This window comes from Camelus dromedarius, chromosome 5, assembly GCF_036321535.1.
Source record: "Camelus dromedarius isolate mCamDro1 chromosome 5, mCamDro1.pat, whole genome shotgun sequence".
Classification (NCBI taxonomy): Eukaryota; Metazoa; Chordata; class Mammalia; order Artiodactyla; family Camelidae; genus Camelus; species Camelus dromedarius.
Window position 1 is genome coordinate 50,089 of NC_087440.1, and position 23,289 is coordinate 73,377.

Below are 23,289 nucleotides of genomic sequence, written 5' to 3' on the forward strand. Positions count from 1 at the left end.
GTTTCCTCTTGTTTGGAATAGCGTATCCTTCAGTATCCTTCTCCGGGTTTGTGTTAACTGTGTTAATTGGGTGAAATATCTTCAGGAACCAAGGACTCTTTGGTCCAACTGGTAAGGTAACGGAAAAAGTGCACGCTCCTCAGGTAACAGCCCAGATTCATGTACATTTTCTTTGGTGCCTCCACACTGACATTGTGGCTCCAGTTTAATTGTGAACTGTTTGGTATTTAGTTGGAGCAGGAATTTCTCGGTGACCAGCCTCAACACATGGAAACCTCCAATGGAAAGAACTGCAAATTTTATCTTCATCTCATTGAAAACGCTGAATAGAAGGAACCACTCAACTGGCGTATGGTCTCAGCCTCGGCAAAAGAATTGGGGACTTGACACATTCTAAGGTGACGACGGTAGATTATGAGCCCTGAGCAGGTGCTGGCTTTAAGGTCCAGTAATTTGTAGGTGGCACTTGTAGCTTGTGTGGGTCACTGTAAATTCTGCTTCTACCTAATAGTAAAACTGTACATACTTTCAGTGCTTGAGCAAAATCAGAGGTGGGGTCTACAGTGTTTAATCAGGGCTTATCATGCGCAGAACATTGTGTTAGATATTGAATGAATGGAAAAGAACCAGATGGTAGAGATCTTTGTTCCCAGGGAATATATAATCTAACTGCTGAGATTAAAACATACAAATATTACTTTAAGGCAACTACAAAATACACTACAAATTATGATATAATATAAATAGTGCGAATACGTAAGGTGATACTTACAAAGTTTTAGGAGTGGATGAAGGGCACCAGGGTAACGGATGTACATCAAAAGGCGGGGACTGAGGACGGCTCGCTGGGGCACTCCAGTTGACAGGTTGGAAAGGGCAGGGAGAGTCGTCACTGAGGAAAGGAGGAAAACCAGGAGGATGAGAGCCAAGAGGAAGCATGTCAAATGCTGCTGAGCAGTGAGGAAGGTGGGGAGTAAGAATTGGTCGTTACATGTGGGGAGGTGGAATTTTCTGGTGACCTTGAGAAGAGCAGTTTCACTGTATGGGTAAACACCTAAATGGAGTAGATTGTAGAGACCGGGAGATAAGGAAGTAGGCGCAGCATATGGCGTATAGATAGCCATGTAATTTTAGTTGGGGAACGGGATGATAGCCTGAGGAGGATGTAGGGGCAAGAGAGGGCATTTCCTCCCTTCCCCTCCTCTCCCCTTTTGTATTGCTTTTTCCCCTATAATGTATAATATATTATAATATATCATATGATACTGTAACAGCATGTTTATATGAAGAGGGGATGATTCAGTGGAAAGGGAGAAGCTGATGCTGCAGGAGAGGGGATAGTTGCCAAAGCAAAGGCCCTGAGAGGGAATAGAGTGGAAAGTTTTTAGTTTTAAATGCTTATAGATAAAGCTAAAATGTTTAAAAACAAGCGCTTAAGCTTCTACCTAAGAAACTACAAAAAGAGGAGCAAACTAAAGCTAAAATAAGCAGAAGAAAGGAAGTAATGAAGAAAACAGCAGAAATCAAATAGAAGGCAGAAATGGAGAAATCAATAAAACAAAAATCTGGTTCTTAGAGAAAATCAATGGAATTGATAAAGCTCTGGCCAGATTGATAAGGAAAAAAAAGGAAGAGGGCACAAATTATGAATATCAGGAATAAGAGGAGACATGACTACAGACTCTACATTAATAAATAAAAAGGGAATGTTATGGACAACTTAATGCCAGTAAATTACAAACTTGGACAAAATAGATTCCTTTAAAAAAAAAAAAGGCCTCACTCAAGAAGAAATCGAAAATCTGAATATCCCTGTAGTTCTTCAGACTGTGTTCTTTCTTGCCTCTTAAACATGCCTTGCAATGATTTATTGAAAGCTGGGCATCATGTAGTAGGTAATGGGAAGTGAAGTAAATAGGCCTTTGGTGGAAGTTTTGTGTTAGTCTGGGCCAGAACTGGGCTATATTTAATGTTTGCTGCAGCTCTCAGTACCAGAGCTTTCAGAGTCCCTTAGTGCCCTTGTTTTTGTCTCTCCTCTTGACTTTGGGCTTCCCCACATGCTTCTCCTCGAAGTGAGTCTACGTCTTGCAGCTCTTTAAGCTGAAGTCACTGTTCTTACGTTGGAGCCCTGTTGGTGTGGCAGTAGAGGGGATGTAACCTGTAATCTTAATAGTAAATTTCAGTTTTTTGGTGGAACTACGTCCCTCACCAAGTCTCTCTTAGCTCTTTTCCTCCCCTTAGGGGAGACAGGCAGGCTAAAGGGGGATGGAGTGGGAGAGATGCCCTTCTCCCAGGGGAAGTAAGGCTGTTCCAAGGGCCTTGCTGTCTTTTTTGCTGGAGACAAAAGGCCTTTATTATGGAGAACACTCCGTGCATATTTGTCAATGATTAGCCTAACCCTTTCCCTGCCAGGGCTATGGAAGGCTCTCCACTCTAAGAATCTGGTGGAGTCCTGGAGATAAAATCCCCAAAATTGTGGGGCTCCTAAGACTGTCTGCTAGTCTTAGGAATTTCTCACTTTTATGCTATTCCATCCTCAGACTCTAACAATTTGTCAAAATCAGCATTTAAGTGTCCCTGCCAGCTTATGGCTCCAACAGCTTCTGCTCTAGCTAAGCACACCCAGCTGTTACTCTCTGGATTCACCAGTCTCTCCAGATTTCAGGATGACGGCTTGTCCTGAGACCTCAGTTCTCTGATGGGGTCAAGAAAAGCGATTTTCAGTTTGTTTAATGTTTTCTTATTGTAAGTGTGGGAGTGCCAGCTTTCAAGCTCTTTACATGTTGGAGCTAACCAGAAGTCCCCTATATCTATTAAGGACATTGAATTTGTAGTTTACATAAAGAAATTCCTAGAAGGCTTCAATGAAGAATTTTACCAAACATTAAAAAGAGAGAGAGAGCTGTTATAAGACTGTAGTAATCAAAACAGTGTAGTGTTGGCATGAAAACAGACACATAAAACCATCAAATGTCTAGAAGAAAACGTAGGCAGGACTCTTTGACATCGGTCTTAGTAATATTGTTTTTGGTATGTCTCAGGGGAAACAAAAGCAAAAATAAATGGAGCTGTGTCAAACTAAAAAGCTTTTGCACAGTGATGGAAACTGTCAACAACACAAAAAGGCCACCTGTTGAATGGTGGAAGATATTTGCAAGCAATATATCTGATAAGAGGTTAACACCCAAAATATACAAAGAATGCATAAATCTCAACATCAAAGAAAAAAACATCCCAAATAAAAACTGGGCCGAGGATCTGAATAGACATTTTTCCAAGGAAGACAGGCAGATGGCCAACAGGCACATGAAAAAGATGCTGAGTATCACTAATCATCAGGGAAGTGCAAATCAAAACCACGAGATACCACCTCACACCTGCCAGAATGGCTGCCGTCAAAAGGATCGCAAATAACAAGTGTTGGCAGGGTTGCGGAGAAAAGAAATCCTTATACACTGTTGGTGGGAATGTAAATTGGTGCAGCCACTGTGGAAAATAGTACGGAGATACCTCAAAAAGTTAAAAATAGAAATGTGAAATAAGTCCTGGGTATTATCCAAAGAGAACAAAAACACTGATTAGAAAAGATACGTGCACCCCTATGTTCATTGCAGCATTACTTACAATAGCCAAGATGTGGAAGCAACCCAAGTGCCTATCAACAGATGACTGGATAAAGAAGGTATGCTGTATATATGCCATGGAGTATTACTCAGCCATAAAAAAGAATGAAATCTTGCCATTTGTAACAACATGGATGGACCTAGAGGTTATTATACTATGTGAAATAAGTCAGTAGAGAAAGTCAAATACTGTGTGATTTCGCTTATATATGTGGAATCTGAAAAACAGATGAGCAAACATAACGAAACAAAATGGAGTTATAGATGCTGAGAACAAACAGGTGGTAACCAGAGGAGAGGAGGGTGGGGAAAAGAAAGAAATAGGTGAGGGGGATTAAGAGGTACAAACTTCCAGTTGCAAAATAAGTGCCATGGGTATGAAATGCACAGTTTGGGGAATATAGTCAGTAACTATGTAATATCTTTGGATGGGGACACATTGTAACTAGCTTTATCATGGTGATCATTTTGAAATGTATAGGAATACTAAATCACTATGTGTTGTAGGTCAGTTACACTTCAAAAACAAACATACATACAAACTCAGAAAAAGATCAGATTTATGGTTACCATTGGTAGGGAGTGGGAGAAGGGGGAATTAGGTGAAAGCCATCAAAAGGTACAACGAACTTCCAGTTATAAGATGAATGAGTACTAGGGATGAATATAATTAATGAATGAATATAATTAACATGAATATAATTAACACTGCTCTGTGTTCTATATGAAAGTTGGTAAGAGAGTAAATCCTAAATTCTCATCTCACACACACACAAACTTTTTTTCTATTTGATTATGTATCTATATGAGATGATGCTTGTTCACTAAACTTACTGTGATAATCATTTCATGATGCATGTAAGTCAAATCATACTCTGCACCTTAAATTTATATAATGCCATATGTCAGTTATATCTCAACGCAATGAAAAAAATTGTTGAGAATATGGTGGAAACAGCATTTTGTGAGAAAACAAATCAGTACAATTCTTCTGGGTGGTAATTTAACAAAATCTATTATATCTATAAAATTTTGAGATGGGCTTTTTTTTTTTTTTTTTGTGAGATGGGCATTTTTCAAACCAGCAGTTCCTTTTCCAGGAAGTAATCCTATAGAAGTACATCCAGCTACCTGAGGATCTTGTAATTGTCTTGTAACCATAAGGAATTTGCAATGAATGTCTGTCAGAGCTTTACCTCAAATTACAGAGTACTTGACAGCCATTAGAAAGAAAGAGGATATTTAGAATATACTGGAAAACAAAAGCGAGGTATAGACCATTCTTCCATTTAATGATTTTTCTTTTGCCAGATGTTGTGCTAGGTACCAAGGATGCAATAGTGAAAGTAGGTGGGATCCATTTTATTAAAAATTTTAAAATGAATGTTAAAATATGCACAAGCATATATAAAGTCTGGAAAGATTAAATTAAATTATTAGCTCTGACTATTTTGGGAGTTAGGATTCTGGGGGGCTTTGACTTTTTCCATAGTTAAATATTTGTATGTTTTTAAGTGAGCATATGTTATTTATGTAATCAGACAAAACCATAATCTAAGCACTTCCATGATTTCTTTTTGTTTTGATTAGAAGGTGTGTATCATGCAAGGTCTTTCACACTCTGATCCCAGCCATTTTCCTGCCCCCTACCTGTCCCTGTCCTCCCCTCCCACACATTCTCAAACATATCCCTGAGGGAGGCCTCTCTCTACTTACCTAGCTGCAACCAGAAAACATCTTAGTCCCCCTTCAAGGTCCTGCTCAAGTGTCACCCTTTGTGAAGTCTTTCCTGACTAGACTCAAAAAAGCAAGTGGCTTTCTCCACCGTGATTCCTTAACACTTACTTTTTTTAAATCAAGGAATAATTTACATACAGTAAGATGCACAAGTCTGAAGCGTACAGTTGGATGAGTTTTGACAAAAGTGTATGCCTGTAACACCACCACCCCAGTCAAACTCTAGAACGTTTCCTGTCCCCACGTGGTTCCCTCATGTTCCTTTCTAGCCACCCTGTCCCCTTCCACAGAGGCAACCACTGGCTCCAACGCCATCACTGTAGGTTGGTTTCACTTGTCTTAAACTTCATATAAATGGCATAACACAGAATGTACTCTTATGTCTGACTTCTTTCCTCAACATAATTTACTGAGTTTCATCCATGTCTTGGGATATGTCAATAATCTGCAACTTTTCCTGAATGGTATTCCATCTTATGGATACACAGTTTGTTTAGCCGTTCTTCCGTTGATAGACACATGGCATCTTTTCTTACTACTCTTCTTTATATGATGATCCGTGATTTCTGTTTGTCTCCTCAAATGAGATGGTGACACCAGTTATTATTGAGTATCGGTACTCTATCTAAATCATGATTGAATCACTGTCGCTTTATCTGTGCTTAGCAGACAGTCATTGCTCATTAAATCTCTGCTTTTGAATAAGGAGGGATGAGAAAGTCAGCTGGAAATTACTTTGAATGATAGGAGAGAAGTGAAGTAAAGAAAAAGACCATTTCCTTTACTTACAGCACTTCTGACACCACCTGTGTGGGTTTTTCCACACCAAGCAATTCTCCAGTTCTTGGTGGACACCAGCTGCGTGTTCTACAGTTTAACTCAATTCTGCCATCAACTGCCAGAGTTAAATTGTAGAACAACCCCATAAGACTGCCCCAACTTTAGACACCAGTTGCAAGTCCCAGGTTGTCATCTATACCACTGACTATAAATTGTAGGTTCCCATGACTGCTTCCTCAGGTCTAATAATTTGCTAGAACAGCTCACAAAACTCAGGGAAACATTTACTTACAATTACCAATTTATTATAAAGATATTACAAATGATACAGATGACCAGCCAGATAAAGAGGTACATAGGTCCAGGTATAGAGAGGGCACAGAGCTTCCGTGCCCTCTGGGTGCACCACCATCCCAGCACCTCCATGTGTTGTAAGCACTTTGAACCCCATTGCTCATGGTTTTTGTGGAGGTTCCATTAAGTAGGTGTGCTTGATCAAATCATTCACCATTGGTGATTGAGCTCAATTCCCAGCCCCTCTCCCCTCCCTGGAGTCTGGGGGTGGGGCTGAGTTCCAGCCCTCTGGTCACGCGGTTGGTTCCTCTGGCAGCCAGCCCCCATCTTCCAAGCTTCATCACCTCCTTAGCATAAACTTAGGTGTGGCTTGGAGGGGCTTATTGTGAATGACACGTAGGAGCTTCTGGCCAGGAAACAAGGATAAAGACCAAGTACGTGTTTCTTACTAAACCCTAATATCACAGGAGATTAATCACATTTCACCCCGAAGTTAAGAGGGAACGATGAACTCCTGACCATGCTTGTTCTCCATGGAAAGGATGTTCCATATTCAGGAAAACTCTTCAGATGGTTATGTTTGGAAGGAGAGAAACGAAGATGCATGAGATCTGTCGCTGGACATCTAGGTAGCTTGGGAAGCTAATCTGAGCCGATGACCTAACTGGTAACATTACCCGCCTCACCAGCAGGGTCTTTGCTGCTTTCAGAGACGCTGGTCAACTCTGTTGTCACTGACCCAGCGTTGCTCTAGAGGTCCCAGTGTGCCCTTGATCCCGTAGGCCCTGTGTTTGTTGTCTTCATTGCAGGTAATTAAAAGTTAATATTTGAAACGAATAAACTCAAGCAGAAATAATGACTTTGACTTACCGTGTGGCGAGGTCACGGCCTGCCACGTGAGTGGAGATCACACTCCTTCCCGGGCTCCCCCCACAGGGCGGGCCCCAGGGGAGTGTGCCAGGCCCGGCCAGCCTTCTCCGAGGAGGAGCAAGGGACAAGCTCTGGATGGAAGTGCCAGCGTGGGGCAGGGTGTCATCTGGCTGTGCAGAGTGCTTTCTTCTCTTATGGTTTTATTGAGGTATAATTAATGTAACATAAAATCTGAGCAGTTTTGATATATGTAGAGAAATCATCCCACAGTCAAGACACCGTACGTGTCTGTCACCTCAGCCATTTTTCGTACCCCTTGGTAATGCCCTCATCCCTCACCTCATCCCCAGGCAACCACCACTGTGCTGTCACTCGAGTTTGGTTTGCAGTTTTTAGAATTTTATACAGCTGGAATTGATATATGTGTTTATTTATATTTGTGTGTATTTATTCCTTCTCTTTAGTTCAGTTTTAGCGCAAAAGACAAAGTTTAGTCAACGTGTCCTTGGGAATTTGAACTGGAGGTGAGGGTAACTCACACCCCAGGAGTTAAGCTGACCCCTTTGCGGGCTGGCAGGTGGCAGACCTTGGCCAGGCTTTTTCTGAGCGCAGGCCAGAGTGTCATGTTACCAAGCAGACTGGAGGCAGGAGTTTGTTGTTGACAATCCAGAAATTGTTGGCACTAGTGCCATTAGTGCCTTTCTCCTGTGGGGTTTTATGAGGTTGTGGTGTGACTGGGATAAGTGTGGTAAATTCTGTTACAAGAAGGCATTTCCTTGTCACTGCACCGTGGAGGGTGGACCCTGCTCCGTCACTGAAGAGCCTGGTGCCGCAGGAACCGGTGGCCTTGGCTCAGACCAGTGCCAGAGCCCTTGTTTCCTTTTCCACTTGCAAGGTGGGGCAGTGCTCCATCTTCCCCGGGGCTGTTGGATAAGGGCGTGAAGCTGCATTGAAACAGTCAGGGGCGTACAGGTGGGAGGCATCACTGAATCCCTGGTTGGCCTGTGGCCAAAATGATATTCTGACCTGCAGTAATTTTTTTATAGTGCACAGTTCCGTACCAAAAAGCACTTTGGCCCATATTTCTGCCCAGTCATTCTAAAGTGAAAGGGCACGGGTGGGGCACAGGGAGCCTCCTCTGCGACATTGTCCCAGCCTCACACCTTCTCAGTGACACCCTGTGACAGTGGCCATGGGGGACCAGGCGTGCTGCCTGCCAAGTCCAATGTGGACATCGGTGGTGACATCAAAATCATACCCATCGCCCAGATGGCACCTCTGCTGGCCTGCAGGCGGCCCTGGGGGGGTCTCGTTTCCTGTTGTAAGTGGATCTCAAGCTTCTCCACCCTGAAGGAAGGTGACTCCTGTCATGAGGGAAGGGGCACAGCTAACAATTCAAGAGAATCTGGTGTCAGGCGTCCGCCCCCTTTGGGATGGCTGGCTCCAGAAGAGGGGAGTCACCTTGTCTGGTGTGGAAATGTTGTGATTCCAAGGAGTTCAGGAGGGAGTATTGGGCCGGGTGGGGAGAAAAGAGGGCAGATGGAAAATCAGGCAGAGGCAAAGCTCCTTGCAGCTCTTCCCCTCGCTCCCTCCAGGGTCCCCAGCCCTCCCTGCCCTGGCCACGCCCCTTGGCCATGCCCTGGGGTCCAGGTGCTCAGTAGTGACCTGGCCTAGGGCATGGTTTTCTGTCTGCCCTCTTTTCTCCCGTCCTCCACATCAACCTCCCTGGATTCCCCCATCCTCTGTGTCCTGTCCCCCATCCTCATTTCCCAAAGCTTGCTTCCAGTTTATTTTTGTGTGAAAGTCCTAGGTTTCACCTCACCTCCAAGAAATCACTGTGACGTGAAAAACATTTTATTTATAATTTCTCGTATTTACAGTGTATGTCTTCATTATAATCATTCTTACAATAAATACAGAAGTGCTAAACAGACCATCATCACAGTGGCCTGTGGTCCACCCAAGGCACAGGGACTGAAGGTGCTGTGATTTCCGTGTTTCCCAAGGGCCAGTCAGGAAGCCTCAGAGTTGAGTGCAGGGGAGAAGACTTTAAGATGGAACTTAAATGGGATTAATATTCAATGTGGCAAAATCCTAGAATGTCCATTACAGAAACAGGTAGAGGTTTTTACTGGGGTTATTTTATTGCTGTTTTGTTTTGTTTTTTTGTTTGTGTGTGTGTTTTTTCATCCAGTTGCTGGGGATTCAACCCAGAACCTCGTGCCTGCCAAGCACATGCTCTACCACTGAGCTATACCCTCCCTCCCCTCTGGTTTTTATTGTTTTTATTAGTTGATACTAAAGAAACGGAGACGAGACTGATGAGCTCCTGTTAGTGAGAGGCAGAGAAGCCAGGGCCTTCCCTGAGTCCCTGCCAAGGCCCGGCCTCGTTTCTGTTACCCTCACCTGCCGTGCAGCCAGCACAGCGCCTGGGACCCCAGGGTGGGTGTGAGGCAGGGGGGCTTCAGCACCACCGCACTGGTTTCCTTGACTGGCAGCTGGTGTCGTAGGAGTGAGTGAGACCCTGAGGAAAGGTTTCCCAGTTCCAGAGCGGGACCCGCAGGAGTCCCCTACGGGTTAGCAGGGCAGTGGACAGTGTTGATTTCGGAGCCTTCTGCCTCCCCAGTTTGTTTGGTCTCAGCCAAGAGGGCCAAGAGCCTGGGCTGCACGGAGGGGGAAGAGGGCAGGGGAAGTGTCACTGTCCCACTGGCCCAGTAGCTGTCCCTTTTTATGAACAGCCATTGTGCCAGGTACAGTGGTCTCTCTGCTCACAGAATTTGCCCACAAAAGCTGTAGAGGGCTGTTTGAAAGGCAGCCCCACGGCTCTGGAGTGGTTTAGGTTGGTTTCTGACTGGCAGCTTTGGGCTGAGGCCAAGGAGGCATCATCTCCCGCACGCTGCTCCGTCCCGAGGGTGGTCCCTGCTGTCACCTGACCAGCATCAGGCTAGAGTGCGAATGGCAACGCCGGGAGGCCACCGCAGGCTGCAGGCCATCAGCGGCCTCATGCACCCACACATCTGAGTCCCCATGGGGTCACCTGCAACTCTGTCTAGCAGACAAGCTGCAAAGACACAGGGCTTGCTGTCACTACAGAAAGTAGAGAAGGGGGAAGACTTCTCAGAGTCGGAGGGAGGAGTAGAGGGGAAAAGATGTTCTAAAGAAACCTATGCTTCAAGAGGACATTCTGTGTCATCAGGATGAGAGTGGGGATCAGAAGTTTCTCTGAACCACGAGGTGCCAGGCGGGAGAGGTTGATGGCGGGGCCCCTCAGCCGAGGAACAGACGGATCTCCACAGGGCTCACACATCGATGGGAGGAGGACGAAGGAGTGAAGTCTTCTCAGAAACTGCCTTTGTGACGTGGGGGGAAGACCAGGAAGCATCCTTGAAACATTCCACTCTCTCTGGTCCCTAAATACCATGGTGCCAGCCCCTGCACAGATAACTTCCTGCTTTTACAGCTTGAAAATATATTTTAACTCAGCCACGACTTGACATCCTCCAGGTCAGAGAAGTAGGTAAGTCCCAGTTTCGGGATGACAGTAGGGACACAGCAGAGGTGGCAGAAATGAAATTTGGGCAGAAGAGATGAGACTCTTCAATCCTTTCGCTTCTGCCTGCTGCCTCCAGATTCAGAAGCAGTTGGGGTCCTCTCAGAGTTCACGTCCACTCTGGGAGACAGAAAGCAACAACATGTTTTCAAGAATAGCCTAGTTATTCAAAAATCTGTGGAGTATAAAACATAACTGCTCTGCTGACAGGAGATTGGGTTGCACTTAATAAGTCTGTCCTTCTGACACTTGTGGCCTGACAAGCGACTTCTGACTCCACTTCTGATTCCAAAGTGAGACTCTTGCAGATCTTACATGTCTTCTCACTCTAAGATCCATTCAGTGCGTCTGAGCCAAAGGACAGGACTCCGGGAGGGGGTGGAGCTCAGTGGCAGAGCATTTGACTGCAAAGGACAGGACTCGGAAAATGCCTCTGCTGTATTTCTGAGAATATCTCTTGCTTGCTTTTTGTCTCTGACACCTTGACCTTTCCTGTTCCCACCTCCCCCTGCATCCCCCCACCTCCTCCCCAACCCCCAGTTGTAAGGTCAGGCTGAAAGTTTTGTCACAGCAGAAGAAAATCAGACCATACGCCCTTCCCTGAGGAAAGAAACTGAGTCTCAAAAGCAAAGCCTGAGCAGAGAGAGCACATTCTGGTCTGAAAACGTGGAGAAGAAGCACAATTCCCATGAACCCCTGGATGCAAATGTTTTCCAGCCAGTCACAGCCCCCGGCAGGCGACGTGGTTTGTGCCCCCAGATGGCAGACCCCTGAGTGGTCTCACACAGAGGAAGCAGACAGCGCAGAGTCCTCGCCTCCCTGGCGAGCTCTTCCCATCCGTGATCCCACAGAGGGTGGCGGGGCAGCGAGATGGCGGGGCGCTCTGCTGGGCACCCCCCAGGGGTCTGGGGTCTTTGTGGGCTGAGCTCCAGAGAACCCTCAGGTATTTGAAGCATCCAGGGAGCCATAGCATGTAGCGTCCAAAGCCGAGTCCTTCCCTGGACATGCCTGGACGTGCCTGGATGCGCCGGGGCCTCAGGCATGGGCCTCGGACTCCTGCGTGGTGGCCGGTTTGTAGATGACACCTTTGTTATCACTTTTTTTGCTACTAGAACAAGAACACACGAGTCTTGTTAGTCAAAGAGGACAGAGAAGCAAGAGCAGCCTGACTCGGCTAGATTTTAGGGGTCAGATTCCTCACTTGGGGAAATGCCCCCTCCAGTAAAGCCTTAACCCGAATGGAACCTATTCATTTTTCAGCTGTTCCCTTTTATCACTTGACAATACTAGACCTGCATTTTGACGAAGGCCTCATTCCCGCCCCATTTCAAATACCTGATTCCAACAGGGTTTGTGACCACCCTTTTTTTCATACCAGCCAAAATAGGCTTTAGGAAAAACTAAATGTGACAATAAAAACACGAGCAAAGGGCATTAATGTGAGTGAGAAGTCAGGTTTTCCCTTGTTTTTCTTTTTGGGTTCAGAGAAGAAAAACCAGGTGTAAAGATCTTAGAAAGGCAGCCTCGTTGCTTGTGTGGAGGCAGGTGGGGCCTCCCCTCCAAATCACGGGGCTCGTGCAAGGGTTTAGCTGCGGCAGCCAGGCTGGCAGACGCACCTCCAACTCTGGGCACAGTGACCCTTGACCCCCAGCACCAGCGTCTCATGCGGAGCCCGGGGTCAGTGGTGTTTGGGAGACGGCGCTCCTGGGATAATTGTTGGTACAGGTGACAGGGGCCCTTCTGTCTGCGGGCTGCCTTCCCAGACAGATCAATCCTCATGGACACATGGGCCACCCACTCCCATCTCAAACCCAAACCGGCTCACCTCTTCTTCCTTCTGAAAAGCCAAACAGATACTGCCAGGACAATACAGATGCCAAGAACGCCGGCCAGGGCCACGGAAAGGGCGATGCCTGGTGAGGAGGCAGGGCACATGCACGTTACAACCCTCCCTCCTGCTTTGTCTCCCGCCACAGCACGTGTGTGTGCAGTCAGTGACAGCTGCACAGCCCGCCACGGGCAGGCGTAACTCCCCCACCTCTGCTCTCAGGTTCTGGCCTTTGGCTTATCAGGACTGGCTGGAGGACTTAGAGGGGTCCATCTGCAAAACGGCAGCGATTCTCCAATAAGGGCTCTCAAACGTGCACCAGGATCATCTAAAGAGCTTGTTTCAAATGTAGACTTTTCTTTAGCCCAACCCTCAGAGACTCTGATTCAGGCTGGAGCTTGGCCCAGGAATCTGCATTTTTACCAGACACCTCTAGCTGATGCTGGTGTGCGTGGTCCATGAGCCACGCTTTGAGAAACCCTGGGCCATGGGGTAAGAGCTCGTTCCGTCTTTGCTTGCTGGGTTTAAGGCCTGTTGGGATGCCTCCTTCTCAGTTTTGCCCTCAGGCTCCATTGCACAGTCCTAAGCAGTCCAAAGCTACCAGGACCCATTGCCACGGTCACTTGGCTGGTCACCCAGCCTCAATACTGGGCCGAGGCCGGGTTTTTAGGCAATAGCTTCCCGCCATGGCCAACAGAAGGTCTTGGATAGGTCTTTGAATGTCCACATGCTATAAAGTGATTAGCTCTTTCATTAGGGGAGCATTTGATTGGCAGTTCATTTCTGAAACAGAGTGACTGGAGGGTAAGACACACAGTGAGGCGGGGGTCAGGAGTCAGAGTGACAGCACAGAGAAGCAGAGAGGATGGGCTGGAAGTATCACAGGCCCAAATCACACCAAGAATCACAGTGATCACCCAGCTCCAGCATGCACGGCCGGCCGGCCACATACCCAGACTCAGTCCTGCGTAGGTAAGGTCTTGTACTTCAAAGGAGAGAGGAAAAGATGGGAAATTAACGAAGTCAAACCATGGCGGATGTGACCAGTGCACTGAGCTCGACCTTTTGTTGGGTTGGAGGTACAGGGCTGATGCAGCCCTTCTGGGGGTGTTCACTGTTGCCTCAGGTGCTTGATGGGACAGAGGGCGTTGCCCACCCAGGGAATTCACACCATGATCCCTCCCCCCATGCTCCTTTATCACAGCCGTCTCTGCTCGGGTGAGACTTCAGTTTTTAGTACAACGTGGTCAGTGGGGAAAGTGAGGAAGTGGGGAGAATCAGAGTCTAGCTGGGTGGGCTGTTACTGCTTCTCTAGGACCTGCGCCTGCTTCTCAGCAAGGAGCCTAGTAGGTTCTGGCTGGCTGGGGCTGGCAGAGCTTAGTTGGTATCTGTCACCTGTCTTCTGCCCCATCCCCATCCAGTGCTGCTGTCACGGTTTGGTTCTATTTGCTTTGGCCCCAGTGGACAAACTGGAGCAACCCCTCCACTACCAGCCTCCCTTCCCTGCTGCCTGGAACCAGGGCTTCTCAGCAAGTTCTTGTTGGGGATGAATGGTAGTGAGTTAGGGGTCCTCAGTGGGGCTGAAATAGTGCCCAGCGATCTAAGGTGAAATCCCATAGTCAGCCTAGTGGAGACCCCCCCGGGGAGGGTAGTGGGTGAGTCCCCCCTCTCGGGTGACACAGAGGAGCCCCGTCATGAAGCCCCCAGGGCACCCCCGCTGCTGCTTCAAGCACCTCAGAACTGCTCCCCTTTCTCCCAGTCAGGTCCTCCATCTAAAGAAAGTCTGCTTACACACTCTCTTGTCTGGCGGTTTTCTGACCTCAGTAGATACTTCTAGCTTGTGTGTGTGTGTGTGTGTGTGTGATTGTTGCCGGCGGTGGGGGGGGGGGTGTTCCAGTTCACACAGAAATCCAGAGTTGTGCAGATGGTGGCCACCCAGCCCAACTCAGGAGAGCCTGTGCCCAGAGTCCACTGTGGTGACTGAGACCCTGGGAGAGCCCTGCTGAGTGTGAGATGCCCGCAGAGGGCCAGAGACACCCCTCTCCCTGGGGTACTTGACACCCCCGGGAACCAGACCTGAGAGCAGGGCGAGGTTGTGCTCACCCCCTTCTCCTACCATATGGCCTGAGTCTGGCTGATTCCCCGGAGCCATCAGCCCTTTGTCCTTTCCCTACTATCCTCTTCCTGGTCCAAGGCTGGCCCGAGTCCCCGGTCTGGCTTCCCCAGGTGGCCCTGGGCTGTTGTAAGGACAAGCAGAACAATCAGGGAGAGGAGCCATCCACGAAGGACAGGGTAGCCTGTTCTTTTGGCCCTTGCTGGCCTCCACCAGCAGCCCATGGCCTCCCAGGTGATGGACAGCGTGGCTCTCCTGGCCTGATTCCCTGGCCCCAGCATATTGTAACCTGATACAAGGACCAGTCTGTGGCTTGGGGAGACGCGCAGGACGTGAGCCTCCCCCTGAGGAGACTGTCAAGTGTTTGTACAACACATGCTCTGTTTCCTGCATGGCCTGTGGCCTCTGCACACTATAATTTGGTATTTTAGGTTTTTTTTTTTTTCAGGGTACCTAGAGGCAACCAAGTCCTCTAGGATCTTAGAAACAACAACCAAAGGAAAAAAACCCCAACTAGTCGTGTTTTCTTTTCCAAGCCTTTTTGATGAAATGCACTTTAGTTCCAAATGCACAAGCTCCAAATGCTTGTGGTCCTAAACTGGTTCTCCCCACATGGACTGTTTACTAGTAAGCCTAACCACTTGGTTACGCCATCCAAACTGGACAGTTTCTAAAGTTGTGGCTTTCAGTCACCCCAAACACCCTGAAAGCCACACAGGCCCCCAGACAGCTGAGAGCCCCAGTCCGGGCCTGGAGGAGGTGCCCGTAAGCCTGATCCTAGGGAGCTGAGCGAAGGCTCCGGGAGCAAGGCCCCAGGCATGAGACTTTTCTCAAGAGCATGTGGGCCAGCTGGGTGGCTTATCCGGAGGGAGAGCTCCCCTGGGTCACTGAGCAGTGTCCTTGGCTGATCAGGAGCCATAAACAAGAGCCTAATTTAATCCAGGGCTCTAACCTAGCTTCCTTGCTCCTGGACGATGACTTCCTAGGGCCCAAGCTGCCTCTCCTTGGAAACAATGAAACGAGACCAAGCAAGTCCCAAGACAAGGAGATCCCCAGACACCGAAACAAGTGCTTTTCAGCCAAGAGTCTGATGTAGCAAAAACAAAGCAGCTTGACTGAGCAAGCCAAGAGCAGAAGCCACTCGGCGAGAGGAATGGCGCTGAGGGGGGTGCCTTGTAAGAATTCTACCCTCCAGGAAATCCAAAGCAGGAAGATGATGTCGGGGTGCTACCCCCCACCTGGGAGACAGCACTGAGCATCAAGGAGCAGGGCTTCCCTGCAGAGCTGGATGAAGCACAGGGCTTAGGTCTCCTTGGAGCCAGGTGCCAGAGCATCTGCTAACTGAAGGGACAGGGAAAGTGACAGAAGGCACAGGGGGAACTGTGGGGACGACTGGAGAACCAGCGCCCAGAGAGAGAAGCCAAAGCCCGCATCCCCGCACAGCCTCCGGGATGGTGCAGAGAACAGGCATCAGAGATGGTGCAGGGAGCGGCAGAGGCAGAGAGAGTCACCTGCAGAGAAAACAAAGACGGTTTCTGAGTGGCAAATGAGACAGGCAGTCCCCACGGAAGAACAGTGGGACAGACGGGAGAAATGAGACAGACTGGCTGACGGAGATGGCCCATGAGAGCCACGGATGAGAACGCAAAGAAGGGGCTCCTGAGCTGGCAGGTAGGAGGGTGTGTGCTACACGGACGTGGGAGAGCTGCCTGCTCGCCAAAAAGTGCTCCAGGATGAGTCAGGACGGGCAGAGGTAGGGCAGGACGACACACAGAAGGACATCACACAGACACAGAAGAACTCCAACGCCACACGCCTCACCCAGGAAGGTACAGGCCCCCGAGAAGATGGGCAGGCTGCTCACCACCGGGCGCTGCTGCCTGTCCTGGCTGGCTCGGGAGCTGCGTCTTCCACCGGCATCTTGCTGGGCTGAGACTTGCTGTGTGTTTGCTGTGTTTGAGGTCTTCTGAAGCCTCAAGTGCAAACACAGGAAAGTCCAGCGGGAGGAACCAGCACCTCATTTACACAGCTTGTGGTTCCTGGAACACGGCTGGCATTCTCTAGGTCTATTGGCAGTTCTGTTTATTCAAACAGCATTTTGAATAAACAAGAATATAGTCCTTTTCCTTTCAAAGTATTGTTTTAAAGTAGGGACTGTTTTGTAGGGACTGTTTTGCAGTGATTAGATTTGTATACAGATATGAATACGCGTGCGCAGTCTCCAGTCTTATCGAAGAGGCAGTTTGGGTTTAGCAGGGATTTGAGAGTTTATAAAATCAGTTTCAGATGGTAAAACTCTTATTATGCTTAATACAAGTCATAGACTCAAGTGTCTGAAATGCTAGTCCTCTCTTTGGTTGCTGCTTTGGTCCGAAAAGCAAGGAAGGTGCCCTCAGAGCCACACAGCATAACTGTCTTTGGAGGGCATACTTAACTGGAGTTTTCTTAACACCGTGGAAGCCAGTATAGAAATAATTTCTATAGACAAGTCTGCGCAAAAGACACAACCAGATTACGTGAGGGAGCTGGGTTTTCACAGCCTTGATTGGAGCTGAGGGCTTTGCCTTCCCGATTGCAGGCATGCAGGCCCAGAAGTGAGAGCCGTGTTGCTCTGAGGGGCCTGAACCCAGGGGCAGTGGGCTCAGGTGACAGTGCAGCGCTGGGTGCTTCCTGCTTTCAGCTCCCTCCGGGGGCCAGGCTGGCTGTGCTGCAGGAAGGATGCGTGCTGGGACCAGGGCTCTAACCCCCGTCAGGCCAGAGGACAGAAGGCCTGACGGCATCCCTCGGTGACTCCCTCCCAGACCTTCCACACTCGATAGCTACATTCTGGTCTTTAAGTTTTCCTAGACAAAAAGATTGATTTTCATGCTGTTGGCATGTTGATGCCAAAGCAAGATAAGACTTAATAAAATTCAGGCTTGCCAACTGGTCAGGCTTCTGTTTAGATAACTTTGCAGAGAAGACCCTGGGGAGGTGGGGGTGGGACACGGGCCCTTTTCATTCTCTCAAACTGGTAATGAACACCAGGCGCAGTGCCAGGGACAGAACGTAAGATCTCATCGCCTGCTTTCAGGGGCTTGTGGTGTATGGATGATAGAGGCATATTTTTTGTTTTTCTGCATGGTAATAATTCATTCCCCTGTGGTACACTAAGGGCTGTGACAGATGAATCAGTTGTCCAGCTGCACTGAGGCAGGGGACTGTAAGTCACCTTCAGGGGTTTGGGGAAGACTTCTGGCAGGATACGATCAGAGTTGAGTCTTGAAAGAACTTTCCAGGTGGAAGAGGTGAAGGGCATCCCAGATAAAGGGACTGGTGTGTGCAAAAGTCAATACTGTGCACACATGAAAGCACCTGCCATGTGGAGGGAGGCCCCACGGGGCAGGATGGGAGCCCGGGGGAGACACGTTGGACGGGTCAGCCGGTGCTGAACCACGAACAGTGGTCCCAGCTTTCTGTTTGACCCCTTTCCCCGCTGTCTGTCCTCAACATGGGCTGCTCTGTGCCAGAGGCTAGTTGTTGGGAGCCAGGGAGCATCCATGGTAGCGATGCTCACATGGGGCATGCTCAGGAACCACGTGGCGTGCTGACCTGCATTAGATGAAGGGACAGGACTTCCCTTCTTAGCACATGTGACCATCACTGCTGACTGTTCAGCCCCTGTATCCAGGGGGAATTTGAAGGTGGGAAGTGTTCTTTCATTTGGATGCTTTGGAAGAATTGATACTTTCCTATCCCATAGAATTTATTTATAAATAGGAACTCTTAGAAACACAAGGTCAATAACCACAGAGCATACATTCTAATGTCAAAGAATCAGGTAATTAGCCATCTTAGCTTGGTCAAATTTTTTTTCTATCTCTTTTGCAAAGGTTTCATGAAACTACCCAAGCAGATTCTAATCATGCTACTCCACAAACTGGCTGAGGGAGACAGCCTTCCCCTCTACTGCCCAGCGCTCTAGCCTAAGTGTCGCCTCAGCTGGCTCCGGGCTCCGCGTGTGACTTGCACGTGCTCGGAGCAGGCCCACTAAAGACATGATTATAGAAACTTTGGCTTCCTTGTGTCCTTCAAGTTTCCTTTGCCCTGATGTGTTGACAGGAGAACTTGATAGCATTAGTACTTAGGTTTGATGGGTCTGGCTTTATTACCCTTTGCCATCTGGCCCCAGCATTGGTGTCTTTGGCTAGGAAGAGGTCAACTTCAAGAAACCAAGAACTGGGCCCCTGGACTCTGTAAATCTGCCTCTGCCATCTTCTTCCTTCCCTGCATCAGGCTTCTGAGTCCTGTGAGATCTGGACTGGTCCTGGGAGGTGTTCCTCTACCCCACCCCCCACCCCGCCCTCCTGGAGGACAACGAGCCTTGCTTCCCCTCCTCAGCTCCAGACTTCCCTTGTGCTGCTGGGAAGAGGCACCTTGTAAGAGCTGAAAAAAGTGCTCGGCATGACTTTCACCTCTTTTAAAGAGCGGGCATTTTAACCAAAGGCAACAAGAAACAACAGAGATGAAAGACAAAATTGTACAACAGGGAGGGAGGGGCAGAATGATGAGGGGAGTCTGAAGAAAGTTCCAGTCTCAGAGGCACCTAGACCCCGGTGAAGGGATATGTCCACTGTCCTTGGGGTGAATAGTTCTGTCTCCACTTCGCTTTGGGTCTACCCAGTTATATGTGAAGAATATATACCCCAATTCTACAGGAAGATGGAGAACACGGTTCCTCTTGAATTTGGGTGTTCTACCTTAGTAACTCCATCCTTGTTGTTTCAGCGGTGACCACCACCAGACTGAAGACATCATGCCATAATGGAGTAAAGACCAGGGCATGTGATGTAAAACCCTAGAATCCTGCAATATGAGTGGAAGAGAAGGTTCTGGGCTGAGGAAAGTCATTGTACAATCCCTGGGGCAGGGGTTCTCAATCGGGGCAACTTTGCCCCTCCTCCCACTGAGGCATTTGACAAAGTCTGGAGATATTTTGGCTGTCACTAGAGGCGGTGCTGCTGGCATGTAGTGGGCAGAGGCCAAGGATGCACAGGTCAGCCCTCACAAGAATTACCAGCTCCAAATGCCAATACTATCTGGGGGAGGGTATAGCTCAGTGGTAGAGCACATGCTTAGCATGCATGAGGTCCTGGGTTCAATCCCCAGTACCACCATTAAAATAAACAAACAAAAATCTAATTACCACCCCGCCCCCCCAAAAAACCCTACATAAAATCTAAAAAAAAAAACAAAACACAAAAACCCAAATGTCAATATTGACATGCCAATGCCAAGGCTGAGAAGCCCTGCCCTGGGGCTGTCATAGACCATACACCTGTCAAGGACAGAAGCCAAGTTCTGTGTTCCTTTTCTAGCACAGCTGAGGAAAAAGCAGGGTCCAGTTAAGTGATTCAGTCCCAGTTGTCCCAGTCTGATTAAACCCCAGGTCCCCGTCTCAAAGTCCATGCACTTTGTCTCCTAGAGGATTTCCTAACATTACTTTTCTCCTAGCAGAAAACTCCAGAGTTTTCATTTTCCAACTCCACAGTTGCTATTAACTTCCAGAGAAGACCCTGAATAAAGTAGCCCTAATTACAGGCATGACTCGGTGGAAGAGCGTGCAAACATCTGAGTCCCAGTTGCTCAAGGTTCACGCTGACACAGGCTCGCTGCATCAGCCTGAAGCGGTACATTGCAGCCTGAGACACGCTCCAGGTTGGTGTGAGAGGGCCTTCGGGGGATGACATTTGGGGCTTCGCTCCTTTGGAGCTGCCCCATCCTTGCTCCTTGGGAAACAATCCCATTTGCTGCCTGAGTTTTTGGGAAATGAGAGGGAAATGAGAATTCTGGCCAAGTTTCTATAATCAGCCTCCAAATGAACAGGTTTGCCTCAGTCTGCCACGGATTCTCATTCCACGGAGACAGCCTGGCCCGGCCTGGGCTCTTGGAAGCAGCAGCTTTGGCTGAGTCACGCAGAAGGGGCAGCAGCAAAGCTGCATTTGGGCTGTGACCTCCGTGTCCTAAGCTGGAGCTGGTCTGGGACCTTCTGCTTACAGGCCCCCCCAAGCTCCCCAGCCAGACAAGGAGGGTCTAATGAAGCGCTCTGCTACAAGCCTGACTGCACTGCCCGTTCTAGGCGCCAGCTTAGACCTGAGCCGGTCTAAGAAGATGGCTAATTATCCCCAAGGCCACAGTCCATGGTGCACGAAGTGCACATTACTTTTGGATGTCAAGTTCCTGCATGGTTTCTTCTGATCCTCTGTAACTGCCCTCACACACTGTCCCTGCAATGTAAAGGCGGGATGGGCAGTCGTTAGTGTCCACTTAGAATCAGACCATGTTCGCACCGTCAGGATGTTAGCTCACCTAGTCCAGCCCCTCATTTTATGGCTGAGGAAACCAAGACCAGAGAAGGGGCATGATTTGCCTGCATTGTACAGCCAGGAGGAACCAAAGTGAGGCCTTGAACTTTGGTCTCCTGACTGTGGGGGAGTACCTGTCACCCCACCCCCTGTGACCTGTAGAGACTGGCCCAGAGAACCAGAGCTGATCATTATCCTTGAATCACAAGCAAAATTCTACCTGATCCGTGTGAGCAGAGTCCCTGATCTCCAGGCAGAGTTTTTTCTGTTTTTTTATGTTAAGAGTTGAAGTATTTCTGTTTAACCCTTGATTACTACAGACTTAATTTAGAAGGATAGGAAAAAAGGAAGTTATATCCACAAGAGGGTAATTCTGTGCGTTTGAGGCATTTCCTAGAAAAGAAGCTTGTAGTCATCATCTTATGCATCCTCAATTTTTAGGAGGGGCTGTTGTTTATAGATTCCGTTTTCAGACCAGGAAACTGGGGGAAGGAGGGAACTTACCTTAACTAATAGTATCTGGAGAGACGAACACAAAAGATAAATTCTTGGGCAGTTCTTGATTAAGTAACTGACAGAGAAAGACAGAATTCTGACCATATGCGTGAGTCACTTCAGAAGAGCATGTTTCTAAAGCTGTCTGGCAAGGGCCTTGAAATACAATCTTCATATGTTCAACTAAGCTGAGCAGGTGGTGGTTATAATCTCACACAATATGAAAGGAACAGCAACAGAACAAGGCGCCCCAGGGCAGCCGAGGAGAGCTGATTCTTTGACACGTGGGAAAATGGGGTCATCTGGAAATGGGAACCCCTGGCCCAGTTCGGTCACAAGTGATGCAGGATAAAGTAGAACTTCACGGACCGGCCCTTCCCCTGACCATTCGAGAGTCCCGAGCTGGGAGCACAGCTCAAGAATTGACAGTGAGAAAGTGAACTTGGAGATTTGGAGAATGTAGCCCCAAGAGTGCCCCCTTACCCCTTTCCCCGGGCCCCCGGCTTCCGCAGTCTGGATGTCGGTAACAAGCAAGTCAAGATCTTAAATGTTCATCTGGGGAGTTACGGTTACAGATCTAAAAGGAAGCACTGAGCTTCCATAGCTCAGGAAGAAACCGGACTATGAAGCGTCATTCAGCATCGACCCGGGGCGCCTGTGCTCTTGCATCAAGGAGATGAGACAAAAGACAGTTCTGCGGATGCTTTCTTGTCTGACGGGCCCTGCTACGTAAGACCGTGAGCTGCTTGAGGCTCAGACTTGAGTTGCACCCACTTCCCAGAACCTTACAGAGGAGCATCCCTGGACCTTGGTGATGCTGGTGATGCCATGAATCACCTGACAAGGCTGAAGGTGGGCCTTGATGCCAAGAAAGCCTAGAGTAAGAAGTTGGAAGTTTGATCTCATGAAAAGGGTCCTATCATGTGTCTTAGGAGAAGAGGTGGTTCTCCAGAGCAGAGGCCCCCAGAACATCCTCTCTTCCCCACCTGTGGGAGACTCTCAGACTTAGTGAGGGTTCTGGTCCATGCCCCTGGAGGCCTGTGCTTCCCTGCAAGGGCTCAGGGAAGTCAAGGTCTGTGATGGGAGACCTCAGTAAATCCACACACGGTAGCAATTCACGCACCTGGTTCCTTTGGCAGCCAGAGTACTTTTAACCCACTTCCTAGGGCATTGGCAACAAAGCCCACAGGCAGGGCTCCCAGCTTCATACAAAAGGATGCCTTGGCACCACGCTCCCCACACACTGCATCTCCTTACCTTGTTGGAAGGAGACGTACACCAGCCTCTCATCAAACTTCTGGACCTGCCGGAAGTTGTTGACCATCTCTATGGGGGACGGGTCATCCACATTTGTGCAGTACAGGCCTTCTTCTAACTTCACCAGCTGTGGGAAAAGAGCAGAAACACCCACCATGGACGTAGTGACGCCCCCTTGCCTGACCTCCAGGGGAGGGACTGGGGGACCTCACCTCCTCCGGGACCCGGTGGGAGACCCCTAGGAAAGCAGTGGGAAACCCAGAAACTGCCCCCTCCCCTGCAGGTGTCTAAGTGACTGGGCAGGGGGTGAGCCCATGTGACCTCCCGCTGTCTTCCCACCTCCTGGGCCACCAGGAGGGTTCGTGCTGTCTGCCCCAGATTGTGCCAGGAATCTGCTC

The 23,289-nt window shown here is 48.6% G+C and overlaps 2 protein-coding genes across 5 annotated transcripts in view; one reads left to right on the forward strand and one right to left on the reverse strand.

The window, feature by feature from the left end:
* The window catches only part of APH1B (aph-1 homolog B, gamma-secretase subunit), a 31,303-nt gene extending 25,569 nt beyond the window's left edge, over nt 1-5,734 (forward strand). The window contains exon 7 of the mRNA XM_031452924.2: nt 232-5,734. The gene's annotated coding sequence lies outside the window, so the exon portion shown is untranslated. The remainder of the gene's footprint in view (nt 1-231) is intronic.
* A 5,022-nt stretch (nt 5,735-10,756) lies between these two features.
* The window catches only part of CA12 (carbonic anhydrase 12), a 57,505-nt gene continuing 44,972 nt past the window's right edge, over nt 10,757-23,289 (reverse strand). The window contains exons 8-11 of one of the 4 annotated variants that reach the window (XM_010995029.3): nt 22,892-23,018; nt 13,635-13,667; nt 12,680-12,767; nt 10,757-11,959 (exon numbers count right to left, since the gene is read on the reverse strand). In XM_010995029.3, the coding sequence (XP_010993331.1) occupies nt 11,890-11,959; nt 12,680-12,767; nt 13,635-13,667; nt 22,892-23,018 (318 nt within the window). In that variant the 3' untranslated portion in view covers nt 10,757-11,889. Of the gene's footprint in view, nt 11,963-12,679; nt 12,768-13,634; nt 13,668-22,891; nt 23,019-23,289 lie in introns of all 4 variants that reach the window. The other 3 variants (XM_031452921.2, XM_010995031.3, XM_010995030.3) reach the window with 3 other exon arrangements.